A 19,478-nucleotide genomic window follows, 5' to 3' on the forward strand; every position below is an offset into this window, starting at 1 on the left:
CTGAGGCGGGATTTGACCTCAAGTCCTCCTGAATCCAGGACCTATGCTTTATCTGCTGGGCCACCTAACTGTCCTGAGATGATATAATATTTAGGGAATTGTGAGTAGACCAGTCTGGCTGGAACATAGACTGCATGAAGAAGAATAATGTGAAATAAATCCAGAAAGATAAACTTGAGTCAGATTTTGGAGGGTTTTAAAGGTCGGTGGATTTTCTATTTGATCCTAGTAGTAATAGAAAGCCACTGAAGATTTTTGAATGAAGATTCTTAAATGATACCTCCAGAACTTTAGGAATCTAAAGTTTTTTTTTTCCATATTTATATTTGACATTTGTAAGAAGTGTGGTTGAGGGGGAAGAGGAAATGAAGAAAAGAGATAGTGGAGTTATATAACTTTTTGGATATGGGGAGGTAAGGGAGAGTGAAAAGTTGAAGATTATGCTAAGTTTATTAATCTAGGTGTCTCATAGTGGTGCCCTTGACAGAAATTGAGAAGTTAGGAGGAAGGAAGGGTAGATTTAAGGGAAAGGGAATGAGTTTTCCTTTGTACATATTAAATTTGAGATACTTAAGGGACATCCAGTTGGAGATGTCTAGGCAATTGGTTGGTGGTACAGACCTGGACTCTTAAGAAAACTACAGGCAAGATATGTAAACTTTTGAATGGGGATGCTTTCCTTCAGCTCAGAGTGAAAACTGGAATTTGGATTAGAAGGAAAAGCCAGATCTCTGACTACAGTTCTCTAGGAGAAGCCATACCTTCAGGTGAAAAAAAAATCTCACCAAGGAGTGCTCTAGAAGAAGAGGGTTCCCTAGAAGGTTTAAGGGGGACCAGCCTCTCTCTACCCTCATCCCATTGCTGCCAGCAAATTCACAGATTAACAAAAAGATAGACCAAGGCACATTCTCTCTGAGCAAGATAGCATTTACTGGCAGTAATGTCTATAGCTGTCAATAAATGGGTAGAAGGCTTGTCTCAGTTTATGCCAAAGATCCCAAGCAAAAAGGCAGCTCCCCTTTTACTAGTTTTGAGGGGACTACGGAACAAAGAACAAAAGAAGGTAGGTGATATCATGAAATTGAAGGAAACAGGATTGTTTATATAGCTCAGGTGAGAGGAAATAATACGATTGGTTGGAAGTTGGGAACAAGGGGCTAAGAACAACCCCCTTCTTTCCCTCCAGTGAGTAACTAAGAAGTGTTCATTGTTTGAGTTCTCCTGTAAGGCCAAAAATAAAGGCCCAGACTTCTTTGGACAGCAAACCAGACCTCCTTGAAGGATAGCTTGGTTCAGTAAAGATATTGGGCCCAAACTGTGCATACCCTTTGACCTGGTAATACTACTACCAGGTCTGTATCCCAAAGAGATCATAGAAAAGGGAAAAGGAACCACATGTACAAAAATATTTATAGCAGCTCTATTTGTGGTAGCAAAGAATTGGAAATCAAGGGAATGCCCATCAATTGGGGAATGGCTGAACAAGTTGTGGTATATGAATATAATAGAATACTAAAGTGCTGTAAGAAATGATGAGCAGACAGATTTCAGAAAATCCTGGAAAGACTTGAGTGGACTGATGCTGAGTGAAGTAAACAAAACCAGAACATTGTACACAGTAACAGCAACATTGTATGATGATCAACTGTGATAGACTTGACTCTTCTCAGCAATACAATGGTCCAAGATAGTTCCAAAGAACTCATGATGGAAAGTGTTCTCCACATCCAGAAAAAAGAACTGTGAATTCTGAATGTAGACTGAACCATACTGTTTCTACTTTTTGGTTGTTGTTTTTTTTTTCTTTATTGAGGTTTTTCCCTTGTGTTCTGATTCTTCTTTCACAACATGACTAACACAAAAATATGTTTAATGTGATTGTACATATATATAAAACCTATATCAGATTTCTTTCTGTCTGGGGGAGGGGGAAGGAAGGGAGAGAGGGGAAAAAATTTGGAACTAAAAATCTTATGGAAGCAAGTGTTGAAAACTATCTTTACATGTAAATGGAAAATAATAAAATACTTTTACGATAAAAAAAAGATATTGGGCCCAACTCCCTAATGACAACCTAACCCCCAAGTTTAGTAGAATTCCTTGAAGCAAAAATAAAACTTGGATTAGCAAGAAAACTGGATTTCCAAACTTGACCGAATACAGGCTAGCTGAATTCTGAATTGAGTTCACAGACAGAAAGCCATAACTTAGCAATTACAGAACAAAATCAATTCATTGTAAATAGTACCCCCCAAAAAAAGATACAGAATCAATTTTATTTTATTTATTTTTTTTTGGGCGGGGCAATGGGGGTTAAGTGACTTACCCAGGGTCACACAGCTAGTAAGTGTTAAGTGTCTGAGGCTGGATTTGAACTCAGGTACTCCTGAATCCAGGGCCAGCGCTTTAACCACTGCGCCATCTAGCTGCCCCCAGAATCAATTTTAAATCTTCTCACCCCCTAAGGCAGGCAGTTCATTCCTCTTTGGGGCATTTTAAATTCTCAGTAAGGGTTTTCTTACATCTTTACAACTTCTACCCATTGTTCCTGGTTGTGACCTCTAGACCCAAGAAAAACAAGTCACTTTAATGCATGGTAGCTCTATAAATATATGAAGGCTGCTATCATGCCTGCATTGAATCCTCTTATTTGCAAGCAAAAGAACTCAGTTGCTTCCACTGATCCTTACACATATAGCAGAATTTTAAGGCCTCCTCCACCTTGTTTACTCTTCTCAGAACAATTTCCAGCTGAATGGTGGCCCTTCCTTACATGTGCTGTCCAGAATTAAAGAGAGTATTCCAGATGTGTTCTGACCAGAATAGAGGACAGCAAAATTTTCATCTGCCTAGTTCTGGGGAAGACAACTTTTAATGTGGCTTAAGATCATGTTGCCATTTGATACTATGTCACACTGGTGAATTATATTGAGCTTATAAGAGTCCATAAAACTCCCCAGGTATTTATTAGACAAAGCTATTATACTGCCATGCCTCTCACATCTTGTGATTCTGAACTTGACTTTTTTTTTTAACACAAATGTCATGCTTTATAATTATCCCTATTAAATTGTATCACATTAGATTTGGCCTAATGTTTAAGTCTGTGTAGATCTTTTTGGAGCTTGATTTTATCATGTAGCCTGTTGTCTCTTCATTCAGGCCTTGTGTCATCTGCAAATTTAATAAGCACATTATCTATGACTTTATCTAAGTCACTGATAATATTTACAACTATCCCTTTAATAATGTACTAGGATTTTGTCATGAATTAAATTCAAGCTCCCTAGGCTAAGATTGCAGACTCCACTTTCTTCCCTTTTGTAAAAATTCAAACAAGATGTTTGCTTATCTCTTCCTGCAGCACTTTACCACTCTTTCAAAGATCACTAACTGTCCCTTAGTTATCATATCTGTCATTTCCTTGGGAATGTTGTTTCTCTGGGTCTTTGTGAGCCAACCTCACAGAGCTGTTATCAGCTATGTGGTCTCTTATTATCTTTCTTTTTGTGTTGGGTTTCAACTGTCTTTATGTATTTTTGTATTATCCTTTCCAGTCAAAAGACTTTTCTTGTCAGAAAAAAAAAAAGAAGCAAAAGAGAGCTGCCAATCTACTTTTTATCCATTATTATCATGCCAACCACCTGATGCAGTGGGCCATGCCTTCTTTGGATATACTATTTTCACCAGTATAGCTGAAGAACCCTTTTTATTGTCTTTAGCATCCCTGAATAGCCTCACTTTATTTTGAATTAGAGCATTCCTAACATAGTTCTCACAGAACAATGCACACTTGTGCATTTGTCTTCAATTTTGTAGCTTTTCTTTCCTCCTTTGTACATGTTAAATTGGCTGGTGAGTTCCTTTGAGTTCACATTGGGCTTTTTAAAAATAAGCTCTCCCTCCTTATCAGCTATTTCTGTTTGTGTCTTCAGAATTTTGTTCTTGAAATTATTCACAGGGCAGCTAGGTGGCTCAGTGGATAAAGCACAGGCCCTGGATTCAGGAGGACCTGAGTTCAAATTCTGTCTCAGACACTTGACCCTTACTAGCTGTGTGACCCTGAGCAAGTCACATAACCTTCATTGCCCCACAATAAAATTTTTTTAAAAAGAAATTATTCACATAATTCATTGGTTGAATTACCTTACAAGCACAATATGCCATCATCATCTGAGCTAGAAAAGTAGAGACCCTAATCAATGGCAAGTTTATACTTTCAACCCTCCTAATTCCGATGATTCAGAATCATTTCCCAAGATAAGCATCTTCATGCTACCTTTCCCAATTTTCCTCATCCAGCTTAATCCTGTCACTCCCTGGTTTTATTTCCTTTCTTCTTCTGTCCTCCCTTTGTGCTTTGGAACCCTTACTGTTATTAACAAATTTCCCTCCTCAAGTTAGGTCTCATGTGAATAGTCCAGTGGTTCAGGCCAAGGATTGGAATGAAATGAGATACTTGTAGACCATCTAACATTTAACAGAAAGGAAGTTTAAGTAACAATAGCATGAAAAGGATATTCAGCAAAAATACAGCATTGCTTTAGGTAGACACACACCCTTTTGCCTTCATGTGGAAATGCATCTGATGAGAAGAGTATGTTGATTTACACAGTAGTGAGATATCTGTTAAGTTTATTTTTTTAATCATAAAAGTATTTTCATTTTTCCAGTTACATGTAAAGATAGTTTTCAACATTTTTTTTTAAATTTTATTGAGGCAATTGGGGTTAAGTGACTTGCCCAGGGTCACACAGCTAGTAAGTGTTAAGTGTCTGAGCCTGGATTTGAACTCAGGTCCTCCTGAATCCAGGGCCGGTGCTCTATCCACTGCGCCACCTAGCTGCCCCTCAACATTTGTTTTTATAAGATTTTGAGTTCCAAATTTTTCTACCTTCCTGACCTCCCCCCTCCCCAAGACAAAAAGCAATCTGATATAAGTTATATATGTACAATCACATTAAACATGTTTCTGCATTAGTCATGTTGTAAAAGAAAAATCAGAACAAAAGGGGAAAACCCAAAAAATAAATTAAAAAAAGTAGAAACAGTATGGTTCAATCTGCATTCAGATTCCACAGTTGTTTTTTCTGGATGTGGAAAGCATTTTCTATCATGAGTCCTTTGGAATTGTCTTGGATCATTGTATTGCTAAGAAGAGCTAAGTCTATCACAGTTGGATATCTGTTAAGTTTGAGAGACACTGACTTCCTCTCACCTGGCTGAGGCGACTAGAAGTTGAGTCAACATCTGTAGCCCTGGTCCCCTGGGCCAGTAAATCCTGGAAGATGGCTTTCCTGATTTTTAAGTGAAGACTAGCCTAACCTATGTGGCAGAGATAATTATTGATAAAATGCCAGCCATACCCTACTCTTTTGTGGCAAGAGTCTAATGGTCAACTAGACCTTCCACAGCTTAATTGGCTTTAGGGCTATTGTAAGAGGCTTGGTGTAGGCAGCATTGGAGATTAGTTTAGGCAAAAAAAAAATTTAAGATTTTATAAAACCCCATTATAACAGCAATATTACAGTGCCTTCCTCCCACCCCCAGAGAAATGACCAAATATGGAGGAAAACAAAGATCAGAGATCTGAGGCTACATCTACCCAATTCAGAAGAATCTTGATGATCTGGTCCATATGATGAGTGATGACAGAACTTTGCAGTTCATAGTGGGTATAGTGAGTGTGAGCAAGAGTAGCACTAGGAACATCAGGGTTACCACACAGGTGGTGACTCTCCCAACACAGTCATTGATCCTCATCATTGGTCAAGGTCCATGTAGTGAAATAGCTAAGAAGTCATCACCTTCTTGCAAGTACCCTGTCCTGGTGCAAGGTCAGCACCAAGATTTGCCCTGTACCACCACCTGTGCATTGTTCTCAAGCCAGCCAGCCAGGACCTCCCCATCCCTAAGAAGAGAGTTAACACCAAATATTTACCCCTTTAGAGACCTCTGCTAAGGTCTCTACCCAGGGAGCTGGTCAAGGACTCTCTGTCACCTTCATCCAGGGATTCAGAATCATTATCTAATCAACTAAGAAAGCCCTTTTCTTCCTGATAAATAAACATTTCCTATAATTATGCAAAGATATCCATTAAAAACAAGGTATCTCCCAACAATTCTAACTTTTTAAGGGAGTAAGAGGAAAGGAGAAAAGGCATTTATTAAGCACCTACTATGGGTGAGACACTGTCCTAAACATTTTACAATTAGCTTATTTTAACTTCACAACAACCCTGTGAGGAAGGTGCTATATTTTACAGGTAAGGAAACTGATGCAGACTGCCTTTAAGTGCCTTGTCCAAGGTCAGAGATCCAGTAAGTTTTTGAGGCCAGATTTTAACTCAGATCTTCCTGACTCCAGGCCCAGTGCTTCTATCCACTGTGGTACCAATACATCTTAGAAGAACAAACCTTTCTGAAGAATTCTCAAACATCACAGGGGAAAAGAAAGTGGCTAATTGCAGATGACCTGAGCCATTTCTCCAGAGTTTATCAAGTGCCTTAGGCAGTGGGGGAGAAGGGACTTTGAGAAACTCGCTGCTCTATTCCAGGGATGGAGTAAGGAAGGGGAATTTGTCACCCAGATCTATGTCCAAAAGCAGTCCTTCATTGCTTATGTCTTCTTAGAAGCCAGATCCAAGAAATCTGTGGAAGCAGCCTTCTGCTTACCTAAGATGGTGTCAATTTATCATAGATCTAACTTCTAGGAGGTAGGATATCTAATACCAATATTATGGGTGATGATGATGATGGAGCCATTTGGGCAGACATTGCTGCCTTACCCTTAGAAATAACATATAATCCCACACTCACTCATGGCATCATTGCAACCATGACCAGACTGGTAATGGATTCACATTTTCAACCTCTACTCTTCTTTTAAGGATTTCAACCAGATTGTTCAGTTCAACAGAGGGCATTTGATGACTCTGATGGGTACTGAACATGACAAACAAACTACTGATATGTGGAAGAGAAATTTCAAAAATTCAACCAAATGCTTTTAATTGACCAGGCCTGTTCCCTCCAGGCTTCAGAACTATGGTCACTGTCAGAAAATCAGTATAGCTGAATGACTTATCTGATCCATCTCTCAAGGCTCTCTCACGTACTAGTCATGTGTTGCCCTATCTCAGCCCACTGGGAGGACTTGACAAGACCACTGTCCTCCAGGGTATCATTGATTATTGATAGCTACTGAGAGCCATTTGTGCATGCCCCTGTTGCAGTGGGTGGAATTGTTGGCAAACCAGGAAAAACAGACATCTGCAGGAGTCAGGCCCTCATAGGCAGGATGGGCTAACAGAAAAGGGAGGGTGTCAGAGCTAGGACTAGGGAGGCCTCAACCTCTACTAAAGTTGCTGCCTATTCATGAACACTGACAATAAGACTATCAACTCCTGCTACGTGTTTTGCTACCCTACACTGCTGCTGTTCCTGCTAGAATCTTTGAAACTGCTCCTGCTGTTGGAGTCTTTGCTGCCTTCAGTGACTGTGATGCTGTCCACTCTACTAAAACCTCTGCTACCACTGGTACCCACTGCCAATGTCTGCTGTGTTAGCAAATGTCAGTAGCATGTTCTGGACCAGGCTCATCTGGTGAATAAATAAGGTGTTGCGAATGGTTCCTCCATAATTTCTGCCTAAAATCTCCTAAAAGGCTCATGAATATTAAGAAAGTCTGTAGAAGTTCACTCATGTTGCAAAAATTTCTGTCTGACAAAGAACAAGAAACAGTGGTCTCCAAGCCAATAGGGAAATAGGTTTTTTGAGAAAGGGACTATCTCATAATAAAGCCAGTCTCAAGTCTAGGACCCAAAGACCCGGAGCAGAACCAGAAGCTGGTATTTATACCCCATACAAAGCTTAAGAGTATTTATACAGGGGCAGCTAGGTGGTTCAGTGGATAAAGCACCAGCCCTGGATTCCAAAGGACCTGAGTTCAAATCCAGCCTCAGACACTTGACACTTACTAGCTGTGTAAACCTGGACAAGTCTCTTGACCCTCATTGCCCCACAAAAAAAAAAAAAATGGATTAAGCTAATGTTTCAATTATGTGGTTTCTGTATCAATTTAGCATGTACATAAGCTCTACTAATATCTGTCTTTTTCTATTATCATTTGCTTAAGCTACTAAAGAAAGCTAGTAAAGAATACCTAAACATATTAAATCACAATTTGTAGTCTAAATGCTGATTATTACCATAGTTAAGTGACTTATCTCTAAGGGTTGGAGAAAATCTCACTCACAGTCAGTGAGTGAGAATTGACAGGTAAAGGAGAAGGTACAACCACAATGAGATATGGGTGCTTGCCAGACCCAGATCTCATCAAGTGCTGACAAGATTAGAAACCCATGCCTCTCCTTGGAAGTTATGCCCAAATAAGGACAAGGAGATAAGGCCCTGATCAAGCTCTCTGGTTTGTTCCCATGTCTGCTGAGCTTATGTAGGATTTGGTGATTTGCCTTCTTCTGAGACCTGTAACTTCCCCTTCCAGAAGACAGATTTTTGGAATCTCACCCATGGAGAGGACGCTCTGCCCAGGACCTGTCCCAGTTAGAACTCTGGAAGCTGTGAACCAGGATTCTCCAGCTAGAAATCCAGATGTTGGTGCTCTCCTGACTTGGTGATGACTTTATTTTCTGTTTCTTGGGAATCTCACCCAAAGGCAGGACGCTGTGCCTGGGACTGGCCCGAATGGGACCCTGATAAGCTGTGCCTGGGATTCCCCAGCTTTGCCATCAGGGGCTGTTGCTTTCCCAGTTCAGTGATGTTGTCTTTTATTTTCTTTTTTCTTTAATTGTTGTTGGTTTATTAGTTAGTGCTATCTGTCTATCTGTCTATGTCTATAAATTTAATTTCTTCTTTCCTTTTCTTAAAATATATCTTAAGTTGCTAAAGTAAATGTGTTATTATTGTGCTTCTTGAATGCAAATCAAGATCCTGTCTGCTGCAGCACCTAATGGCCTTTTCCATTACATCTGATAATAACCCTTAACTTTTCTGAGTGTTGACCCCCCACAAGTCATCCCTCTTTTGGGCTACCATCCAATCTAGGGCTTCTGTCACCATGGCCTTGTCTGGTCTGGCCAACATTATGTCATTGAAGTAGTGGTGGATGTCATTGTCCTCAGGAAGTGGGGCCTCGTTCAGGTCTGTGTTCACCAGACTGACATTAAGAGGAAGAGTTCAGGTAGTAGCTGTGGGGAGCAATTGTGAAGGAACACTGGAGTGCTTCCTAGGTAAATATAAATTATTCCTGACTAGTAAGCCACAAAAGTAGAAAAAGGAAAGTAAAATTGATTACCCCATTCCATTCCTGTGGGGCTTGGGTGGCCACCATATTAAAAAAGTCAGGAATGGCCTCAGTGATTATTGTGACAATTTTGTTCAGCTCCCTGTAGTCCATTGTAAGTCATCAGGTGCCATCCAGCCTCATTGGCCACATGGGTTTAGTGTAAATGCAGCTGCCCTAGGGAATTACTCTGGCCTCTTTCAGAAAATAGGCTTTACCTGTCCTAGAATCTAGGATTGTTTGGGTTTAACTACACAGAATGGCTCTGGTAGCTTTTTTCTCTCTATAGGCACTCTCTTGGAGATCTTATTTGCTCCCATGGGTATAAATACCATCAGAGATGGTGCCCAAATCTAAATAGCCAACTTTAATCTCTTTCTCAAACCCTTTCCTGAACCCCCTTCCACCAACAACTTGTCTTTTCCTGGATAGTTCTATAGGCATCTCAAATTAAATGTGTCCAAAATAAAACTCTTTATCTTACCTCTTGAATCCACTACTCCTCCAAACCTCTATTTCTTTTGAGGGAACTCTTGTTTCCAGGTGCCCTTTCTGTCAACTTTTAGCTTTCCATAACTTTTTACTCCTGCATACACAATATCCAATCAGTTTCCAAGTCTTTCTGATTCTCCCTTGCATTCTTTTCTCCACTCACATAGAGAACATTCTAGTTCAGGCCCACATTAACTCTCATGGGCTCTTGCCTCATAATTATCTTCCCTCCTTTCAGTCTTTTCCCTCTCTGAATCATCCTCTTATATAGCTGCCAATTAACCTTCCTAAAGCACGTTTCAGTCCCCTGCTTAAAATCCTTGGGTGACTCCTTTTCCCCTCTAAGATTTGATATGAGCTCCTCAGTGTGGACTTTATGGCCTTCCACAGTCTGCACCCAATTTGCCTTGTGAACATTATTTCATATTCAAGTACTCTGTGTTTTAACCAAACTGCTCCACTTTATTCCCTAAGCTCAACATTACATAGCCCAATTCAGTAGAAGCTGTTGCCACCACCATCACCACCACTACCCATGGTTGGAATGAACTTCTTCCTTCTTCTCTTTTATCTTTCTTCAGGACTGAGCTCAGCTGCCAACTCTTCCATGAAGCCTCCCCTAAACCTCACTTGTTAGTGGTTGCTGTCCCTTCAAATTATCTGTTATTTTACTGCTCTGCATAGAAGACATATGCCCCCACAAGAGAATCTAGGCTCTTTGAGGGCCTTAATTATTTTTGTCTTCATATCCCCAGTGCCTGACATTTAGTACATAATTGAATAGAATTATTCATTGTGGCAGCTTGGCAGGTCCATGGCATAGTTCTCTGTAGGAGTTACATGGGGAGCAGGTAAGCCAGACCCAGGACCCAAGTACTCCCCACCAAAAATTTGTTTCTTTTTTAGGAAGAATTACAGTGATCTTACAGACTTAAGTGTACAGCTGCTGAAGTTAATAGATCTGTGGACATCCCTTCTTAAGTTGAACAGGCTCTAATGAAGACTGTAGGAGCTATAGTGCCAATGTCTGCAGCAATTGATTCCAGGAGTCACTTTCCTACTTCTATCAATCAGGTATACAGAAGGAACCTGCCCTGAATTCTGCCATGGGGTGTCAGACTGATTTTCTTCAATAATTTTTATCAACACCTTGCATTTTTTTCAGTAATTTATTATAAACCACACTGCCCAGCTGGCATTAGACCATGCTGGTCTGGTCATGGGCTATGATTATGAAGGAGAAAGTCCAAGTGGACTAAAAATCATCATTAAGAACAGGTATGGAGGATTATGAAGTAAGTATATGTTATTAAAGCCAAAATGTTATGGGAATATGGTGAGTGGAACCCCAAGAAACCTAAAGATCCCAACCCCTCCCCCCCACCCTCCAAGGAATCCTTGAACTCTCCCAGGTGAAGGGCAGCTCTGCCTCCCACCTCAGGAATGGGTGTTGCAGAGCAAGACCCAGGAACACTGATATGAAAGATATGAATGGGTGCTACATATCTTACTGATGCCCCATTATTCCAAAATCCCTTCCCTGTTGTTACATTTCCCTCCCAAGTTCTTTGTAAGGCAATTCCCTCCTTTTGTCTGGTAAAAATAGAAAAGACTGGCCTTCTCTTACTCCAGCTGGATAGTCACCAAGGTGATCTGTTTCCCAGCCGTATTTCTCTCTCCTAATAAATCTCTTTTTATTTTACAAGATTTGTAATGAGTCTCCAATTCTTTAGGCGAGCTAGCCCCCCAATCCAGGTTGCAAGTCTTCCTCAAAACAAAAAGAATGGTACCTTTGTGTAGTGAGAATCATCTTATACAGAGATGGTGGGAGAAAGGCAGGCTCCTTAACTCTACTTTGAAGGGTTTGTCTGTACTGTGCAAATGTGCTAGGAAGAGTATGGGAATTGGTGAGTTCACTTTTATTCTCACTTCACCCTTTTCCATTTGGGGGGAGCTAGACATAAGCTTGGCAGAGATGATTTTTCCAAAATTCTAACACCCCAACAAAGAGCTGTTTCCCTTCAGTTAGGAAGTTTAGACGTGGAGCCAATTACTGTCCACCTGATTTTAAAGATCAACAGAGATGACACTGATGGGTAGCAAACATACCTGAGAAACAACTCATATGCCTTGGAAGGGAATGGGGGTTTTGGTTTTTGGAAAATTCTTCTAATGCCTTTAATTATTCGACCCTGTTTCCTCCAGGCTTCAGAGGCATGACCATTCCCTGGAAATCAGTACAGCTGAATGCCTTATCTTTGCTATCCCTAAAGGCTCTCTCACACATTAGTTATGTGTTGCCTTATCTTATCCCAGTAGGAACTATGTCCCCCAGGGTATCATCTGTAACAGGACTGATTGATGGCTACTGGGGCCATGTGTGCATGCACCTCTTGCCATGGGTAGAACTGATGGTAAATGGGAAAAACAGAGATCTGCAGAAGTCTGGCCCTCATAGGCACAATGGGCTAGCAGAAAAAGGCGGGCATCAGAGCTAGGACTAAGGAGGCCTCAGCCTCCACTGAAGTTGCTGCCTGTTCATGAACACTGATAATAACACTATTGACTCCAGATATTTGTGACATTCCCTACTGTGCTGCCCTGCACTGCTGCTGTTAATGCTGGAACCTTTGAAACTGCTCTTGCTGCTGGGACTTTTGCTGCCCTCAGGGCCTGTGATGCTGCTCATTCTGCTAAAACTTCTGCCAGCACTGGTACCCACTGCCAATGTCTGCTGTGTTAGCAAATGTCAGTAATGTGTGCTGGACTGTATCCAGGCTCATCTAGCCTCTCCCCAGGCACTATATTTCACATACCTTGACTGAGCAGACTGAATCTTAAATTTTGTAGGTGTTGATCCCCAACAACTCATCCCTCTTTTGGGCCACCATCCAATCTAGGGCTTCTGTCACTGCGGCCTTGTCTGACCTGGCCAACATTATATCACTGAAGTAGTGGTGGATGTCATTATTCTCAGAAAGTGGGGCCTCTTTCAGGTCTGTGTCCACCAGACTAACACTAAGAGGAAGAGTTCAGTTAGTAATTGTGGGGGGCAGTTGTGGAGGTACATTGGAGTTTTTCCTAGATAAATATAAACTGACACCATTCTCTCCTGGTTTTCTTGCCTGCATGGCTGCTTCTTCTTAGTCCCCTTTGCTGGACCATTATTCATCTCCTGCCTCCTAAGTTTGACATTGTTTTTAGGGATATGCTCTCAAGTTTTTTCTCTCTATAAGAATTCTCTTGAAGATCTTATTTGCTTCCATGTGAATAAGTACCATCTCTACAAAGAAAATACCCAAATCTATGTGCCCAACCTTAATTGCTTTCTCAAACTCTTTCCTAGATCCCCTTCCACTGTCTCTTTTCCTTGAGTGTTATGACCTTCCACAATCTGCATCCAAACTGCCTTGTCAACATATTCAAGTACTCTGTGTTCTGACCAAACTGCTCCACTGTATTCCTAAACTCAGCATTAGAAAGACTAACTCAATAGAAGCCACCACCACTACCCATGCCTAAAATCAACTTCTTCCTTCCTCTTCTCTTTCTCTATCTCTTATTTTTTTCATCTCTGAGCTCAGCTTCTAGCTAGCTCCTCCCTGAAGTTTTTCCTAACCCCACTTGTTTGTGCTTGCTATCTCATCAGATTATCTTTTACTTTACTTCTCTGCATAGGTATCTCCTCAAGAGGTTCTTGAGGGGCTCTTTGCGGGCAAGTGCTATCTTGTCTTTATATTCCCAGTACTTAGGTTTTATTATATGATGGAATTGAATTCCTATGGTGGAAGATAGATTGGTCAATGGAGTAGCCAACTGCCAGAATTAAGGGAAAGCTGATAAGCCAGACCCAAGGACCCCCTCCCAAACAAACAAACAAAAATCTTTCCACTTTAGGAAGAACTACAATGCTCCTACAGACCCAAGTGTGCAGCTGCAACAGTAAGTGGATTTGTGGATATCCCTTCTCAAGATGAACAGATTGTCATGCAGGCTGTAGTACCTGTGGGCAAGTATCAATTGATGCCAGGAGTTCATCCTTCTGCTTCTATCAATCATATATAGAAAATGAGTGTACCTGACCCATATTCTGCCCGGGGATGTCAGTTTAAATTTCTTTTCCATTTTTTTTTATCACCACCTTGCATTTTATCAGGAATTTATCATGAACCAAAGAGCAGCAGCTGGCTTTGAACTGTGCCATTCTGGTCATGGACTATGGATATGAAGGAGAAAACCCAGATGAACAGAAGTATTGAATAATTTTTAAAGGGATATAGAGGATTATAAAGTAAGTATGTACGTATGTTGTTTGAGCCAAATGGATGGCACTTTTGTATAGTGGGAATCATCGTATACAGAGATGGTGGGAGAAAGGGGGCCCTTCACTCTACTTAGAAGGGTTTGCCTGCATTGTGCATATGTACTAGGTTGGAGTACATGAACTGGTGACCTCACTTAATTTTCGTTCTTTTTAAATTATTTTATTTTTTCCCAATTACATGTTTAAAAAATGTTTAACGTTCATTTTGTTTTGTTTTTTGGTGAGGCAATTGGGGTTAAGCAACTTGCCCAGGGTCACGCAGCTAGTGTGTTGAGTGTCTGAGGCTGGATTTGAACTCAGGTCTTCCTGAATCCAGGGCTGGTGCTCTATCCACTGTACCACATAGCTACACTTAACATTATTTCTTTTTTTTTTTTTAGTGAGGCAATTGGGGTTAAGTGACTTGCCCAGGGTCACACAGCTAGTGAGTGTAAAGTGTCTGAGGCCGGATTTGAACTCAAGTACTCCTGAACCCAGAGCTGGTGCTTTATCCACTGCGCCACCTAGCTGCCCCCTAACATTCATTTTTAAGATTTTGAGTTCCAAATTCTCTTCCTCCTTCCTTCCCCTCCCCCATCATTGAGAAGGCAAGCAATTGGATATAGGTAACACATGCAGTCCTGCAAAATATATTTCTATAATATTCATGTTGTGAAAGAAGACAAAACCCAAGAAAAATAAAGAAGTAAAAATACAAATATAATATATGTGAATATATTATAAATTTGTGGAAATTTATTTTGATTTGGGGACCCTACCTTTAGGCTGAGATTAGAAAGCCTTAGGCCCTCAGGGTCTCTTCTGTGTGGGAGGTGCTGGTGCACCTCCTCTCAGATTGGAGAGGTTCGGACTGAGGAGAGCGGACAAGGACAGAGCGGTTTGGTCCGACAAGAGGAGGCAGAGAAGAGGTCAAGCAGCGGCTGACGAGATTAGAAAGGTTGGAACAGACTAGAGACCAGGCTACAAGGACGCAGGATAAGATGAGAAGGACTAGGAGCAGGGAAAAGAGAGGCCAAAGGGCAGACTGACAAAAGAGCAGACAGACAAAAGGTCGGTGAGAGAGAAACACAAGGGTTCAGTGGTGGCAGTAAGGAGAGGAAAGTTAGAAGCTGGGAGATTTACAAAGTGAACAGGACTTGGAGTTAGAATAAAAGTGAAAGTACCCTGAGGCAAGAGGCAGCTAAGGCCCTTATTGTATTGAAGAAGTTCCAAAGAGACACAGTGGAAAGAGAAGTACCGCAATGCAGTCAGGTTGTACGTTTTATTTCCCTGTATTCATAATTTTATTTCCCTGTATTCATAATTTTAAATAGTATCCCATAAATAAACTCTGCTTTGATTATTTAGTTAAGAAGCTTCTTAATATTTTGCTTATCATTTTGGGAGTGGAGCAGTGTGGTGGAACTTTATAAACAGCCCACATTAAATTAAACACAGTCAGATAGCCAGTTAGTCAGCAGTCCCCAGATTAGTCCTCCAGTTGGATTAGCCCCCCAAATTAGGCTAGTCATCAAAATATTTCTATATTTTAATGGCGACCATGAAGGGACTTACGGCCCAATTATAATTTCTCTAAACTTATCAATTTTCATATAGTTATAATTTTTCATAAGTACAGTTATTATAATTTTCCAGGTTAGTTATAGTTATAATTAATAATTAATTTTTAAATAAATTCTATAAATATAAAAATAAAGTATGGGGGACAGCTAGATGGTGCAATGGATAAAGTACCAGCCCTGGATTCAGGAGGACCTGAGTTCAAATCTGACCTCAAACACTTGACACTTGCTAGCTGTGTGTGACCCTGAGCAAGTCACTTAACCCCCATTGCCCTGCAAAAATAAATAAATGGATAAAGTATGCTTTGACCTCTCTTCAGACTCCATCAGTCTTTCTCTGGAAAAGGACAGTATTTTTCATCATAAGTCCTTCAGAATAGCCTTGGCCCTTTGTATGCTGAGAATTGCTAAGTCATTCATGATTAATCATTGTACATTATTGCTATTACCGTATACAATGTTCTTCTGGTTGTCCTCACTTTACCTTGCATCAGTTCATGTTAGTCTTCACACATTTTTGTGAGAGCATCCTGTTTGTCATTTCTTATGGTACAATAGTATTCCACTGAAGGCACCTTGTTCAGCCATTCCCCAATTGATGGGCATCCCTCAATTTCTAAATCTTTGACACCACAAAGAGCTGCTATATTTTTGTACACATTAGTCCTTCTCCTTTTTTGTTGTTTTTAAATCTCTTTGGGATACAGACCTAGTCACAATATTGCCAAATACAAGTATAAGCAAGTCCTTTGGGTATAATTCCAAATCACCTTCCAGAATGTGTAAATCAGTTCACAACTCCATCAACTATTTCTTAGTATCTCAATTTTCCCACATCTCCTCTGAGATTTGTGATTTTCTCACTTAATTTTTATTTTTTTTAAATTTTTTTTTTTAGTGAGGCAATTGGGGTTAAGTGACTTGCCCAGGGTCACACAGCTAGTAAGTGTTAAGTGTCTGAGGCTGGATTTGAACTCAGGTACTCCTGACTCCAGGGCCAGTGCTTTATCCACTGCGCCACCTAGCTGCCCCATCACACTTAATTTTTAATTGACCCTATTCCATTTCAGGGGACCTAGATATAACCTTGACAGAGATGACTCTTCCAAATCTCTGGCACCCCACAAGAGTTTTGTTTCCCTTCAGTTCGGAAGTTTAGACATGGAACCAATTTCTGTTGATCTCATAAACACTGCATCATTCAATGCTTTGGCATTTTCAATGCTTTTGTTCCCTATTTCCCCAAATCCTAAACTTTGGCTTGTGCTCATTGCCACACCCCAGGACCAAGGTTACCAAAGGACAATGTTCCCGTTTTCAGAGTTTCTGAGCTAGAGGACTGCTGATAACTAATTTAATTCTGTTTCTTCCAAGTACAGGATGCCCAGATCAATATGCCTTGAAGTCCATTTGATTATTTGTATACTCAGTACTTCCATCAGCTTCTCACTCTCACAACACAGGGAGTATTGCAAGCTGGGAAATTCTAATATAAGCTAGCAGTCAACATTCATCCTGCCATATTTCTTGACTAGCTATCATTGCATCTTTTTCTATAGAATGGATGTACCAAAGTGACCAAAAACATTTCCTTAATTGGCTGATAGCTGCTCTGGATGGGGGCCCTCCTGCCATCAAAGGATCTTTCCATTCCATTGCAGGCTTGATTACTTTCCTACCACAAAAGCCACCTGTCACAAAAGACAGGGATATAATCCCCAATTGTACCCAAGAATGACTAAGTGGAGAGGAGCAAAACACTAAGAGCTCCTCCTCAGAGGACACCTAGCTAGGTATGCAAACTTCTAGAACAGAAGCACCTAAACTGACATCAGGCAATTTGATTCAAAGAAAAGATTATAACTCATACTCACATTGCTCCCCCTATTACATACTCCTATGAATTTTTATCATTTCAGTCAATAATTTGTTAATCAGTAATTTTATCCAAAATGCCAGAGATATACTGATTTGGTTTTCAGCCCTTCCCTAATGCCCTAGGTACTGAAGGTAGAGCAAAGTGTGACCTTGTACACCATGCTCAGACTTGAGGCTGGTTAGATTAAAAACAAGGTGTAATTACTGACTGAGGAAAAGGCATGGAGCTAAATCCAAAGCTGGAGCAGAGTTTGAAGAATATGAGAAGGCCAGAATTCTCAGCATTGTTGAAGAGTCTTCCTCTTCATTCCCTTGTGACTGCATTTTCTTCTGAAAGGTTAGTTATGGGACAGCTTTGGACCTTCTCTTTGCAGTGCAGCTGACATTTGGGGGAATAGGCAATGACAGGAAGCAGAGAAAATCTGCCAGGTGTTTTGGAAAGGGTTTCAATGGGGTAAGGTAGATGTGGAATCCAAGCTGTTCCCACCCAAGCTTTGAGTCATTCAATAATAATCTGCATGTAAGAGGTTAGGGTTTTAAGAAATGGTATGTGAACATTTGGATTCTGAAAGAAGTAAAATCTAGGAATACTGGAGTCACACTAGACCTATGATAGAAAGCTGTAGTAAGGAATGAGGCAAAGGGTGAACAGATACTTAGGAGGCACTGACCACCTTCCTATCCTTCACTCATCACTCTAGCTTCACTCTCTCAACTACTTTTACATCCAAGTGAATAAAAATATGTTAACCTGGAAATTAAGGAAACAATCAATATAGGAGAAATAAGGTCTTTAATCGGGGCAGAGGAACTATAGCTCATGGTATCACAAAGCTCAGAAGCTAGGAATACCCAAAGATGGGAACAGAGGACAGGGTTTTAATGGGGTAGCAGAACCAAAAGATTGCTCCAGAGTGACATATAGCTAATTAATGTAAATGAACCTTTGACAAAAAAAAAAATAATAGAACTGCTCCTAATTTAAGTATAGGCGTTACTGACTGAATAGAAACTACTTAATGTAGGTGGACCCTTTTTACATAATAACATAAAGTCCTGGGAGTGAGGTGGGGAGCATTGGGAGGGGACTAGTTGCTTGGGGGAAGAGTCTGGAAATGACAAAGACAATCAGTCCCAGGCAATTCCCTGCCTGGGAAAGAGGGGACTGGGTGGGGAATCAGTTCTCAGTAAATTTTGTAGTTCTCATTCCCTCCTCTTGGTCAAGATGAATTCCAGAATTCATTGATGACCAAAAATAGTGTGGGGGCATGAAACAAGATTCTCAGGCCACATCTGGATATCTTGAGACAGCAGTCTACAACACTGATGTCGTCTGCTTCTCTTTCCTGGTCAGGCGAATCTTGGTGTTGTTGGTAGTGTGTCTGGCCATCCATTCAGGATTCGGAGTCTTCTTCAGATGTGATAAGTGGATCCAGCTGTCAATTCCTTTCAGCCAAGAGGTTGGTCAGCAGCACTTGGTAGGGAATCCTTTTCCAATAGGTCCAGTATCCAGGTTCCAACTGTTGGTTAGACTGAATTAAGGTTGAGAAAATGACTGAGACACAAGATAATTAAGGCGATGAAGAGTCTGGGTGAGTCCTTTACAATAGGACAGAAGGGAGGCCTTAATGGAGAGGGAGTCACTTGAGGGAAAAAAGAGAGGCATAGGACACCCAGAGATGATTTCAAAATATGAAAGAGAATGTCTACCAAAAGGGGTTGCCCTAAGGTTCAGAAGAACTAGGAGAAAGGGCCTTTGGCAAACCATCCATAAACTTTCCAAGCTGAAACTTAATGATTCCAGTGATAAGTTCTACCAAACCTGAGGATTGGGAGGTGGTAAGCATAGTGTAAATATTGAAGTACTGGCCAGGAAGCTAACAATTGAGAGACAATTGAACCAGTAAAAGAAGTACCT

At 40.7% G+C, this 19,478-nt stretch overlaps 1 protein-coding gene across 1 annotated transcript in view; it reads left to right on the forward strand.

Annotated features, from left to right (window-relative positions):
• The window catches only part of LOC122739018 (procathepsin L-like), a 64,873-nt gene that overhangs the window by 26,848 nt on the left and 18,547 nt on the right, over positions 1-19,478 (forward strand). Inside the window, exon 5 of the mRNA XM_043980881.1 lies at positions 13,694-13,789. Coding sequence (XP_043836816.1) covers positions 13,694-13,789 — 96 coding nt within the window. The remainder of the gene's footprint in view (positions 1-13,693; positions 13,790-19,478) is intronic.

The sequence above is a fragment of the Dromiciops gliroides genome, chromosome 2 (genome assembly GCF_019393635.1).
Source record: "Dromiciops gliroides isolate mDroGli1 chromosome 2, mDroGli1.pri, whole genome shotgun sequence".
NCBI lineage: Eukaryota > Metazoa > Chordata > Mammalia > Microbiotheria > Microbiotheriidae > Dromiciops > Dromiciops gliroides.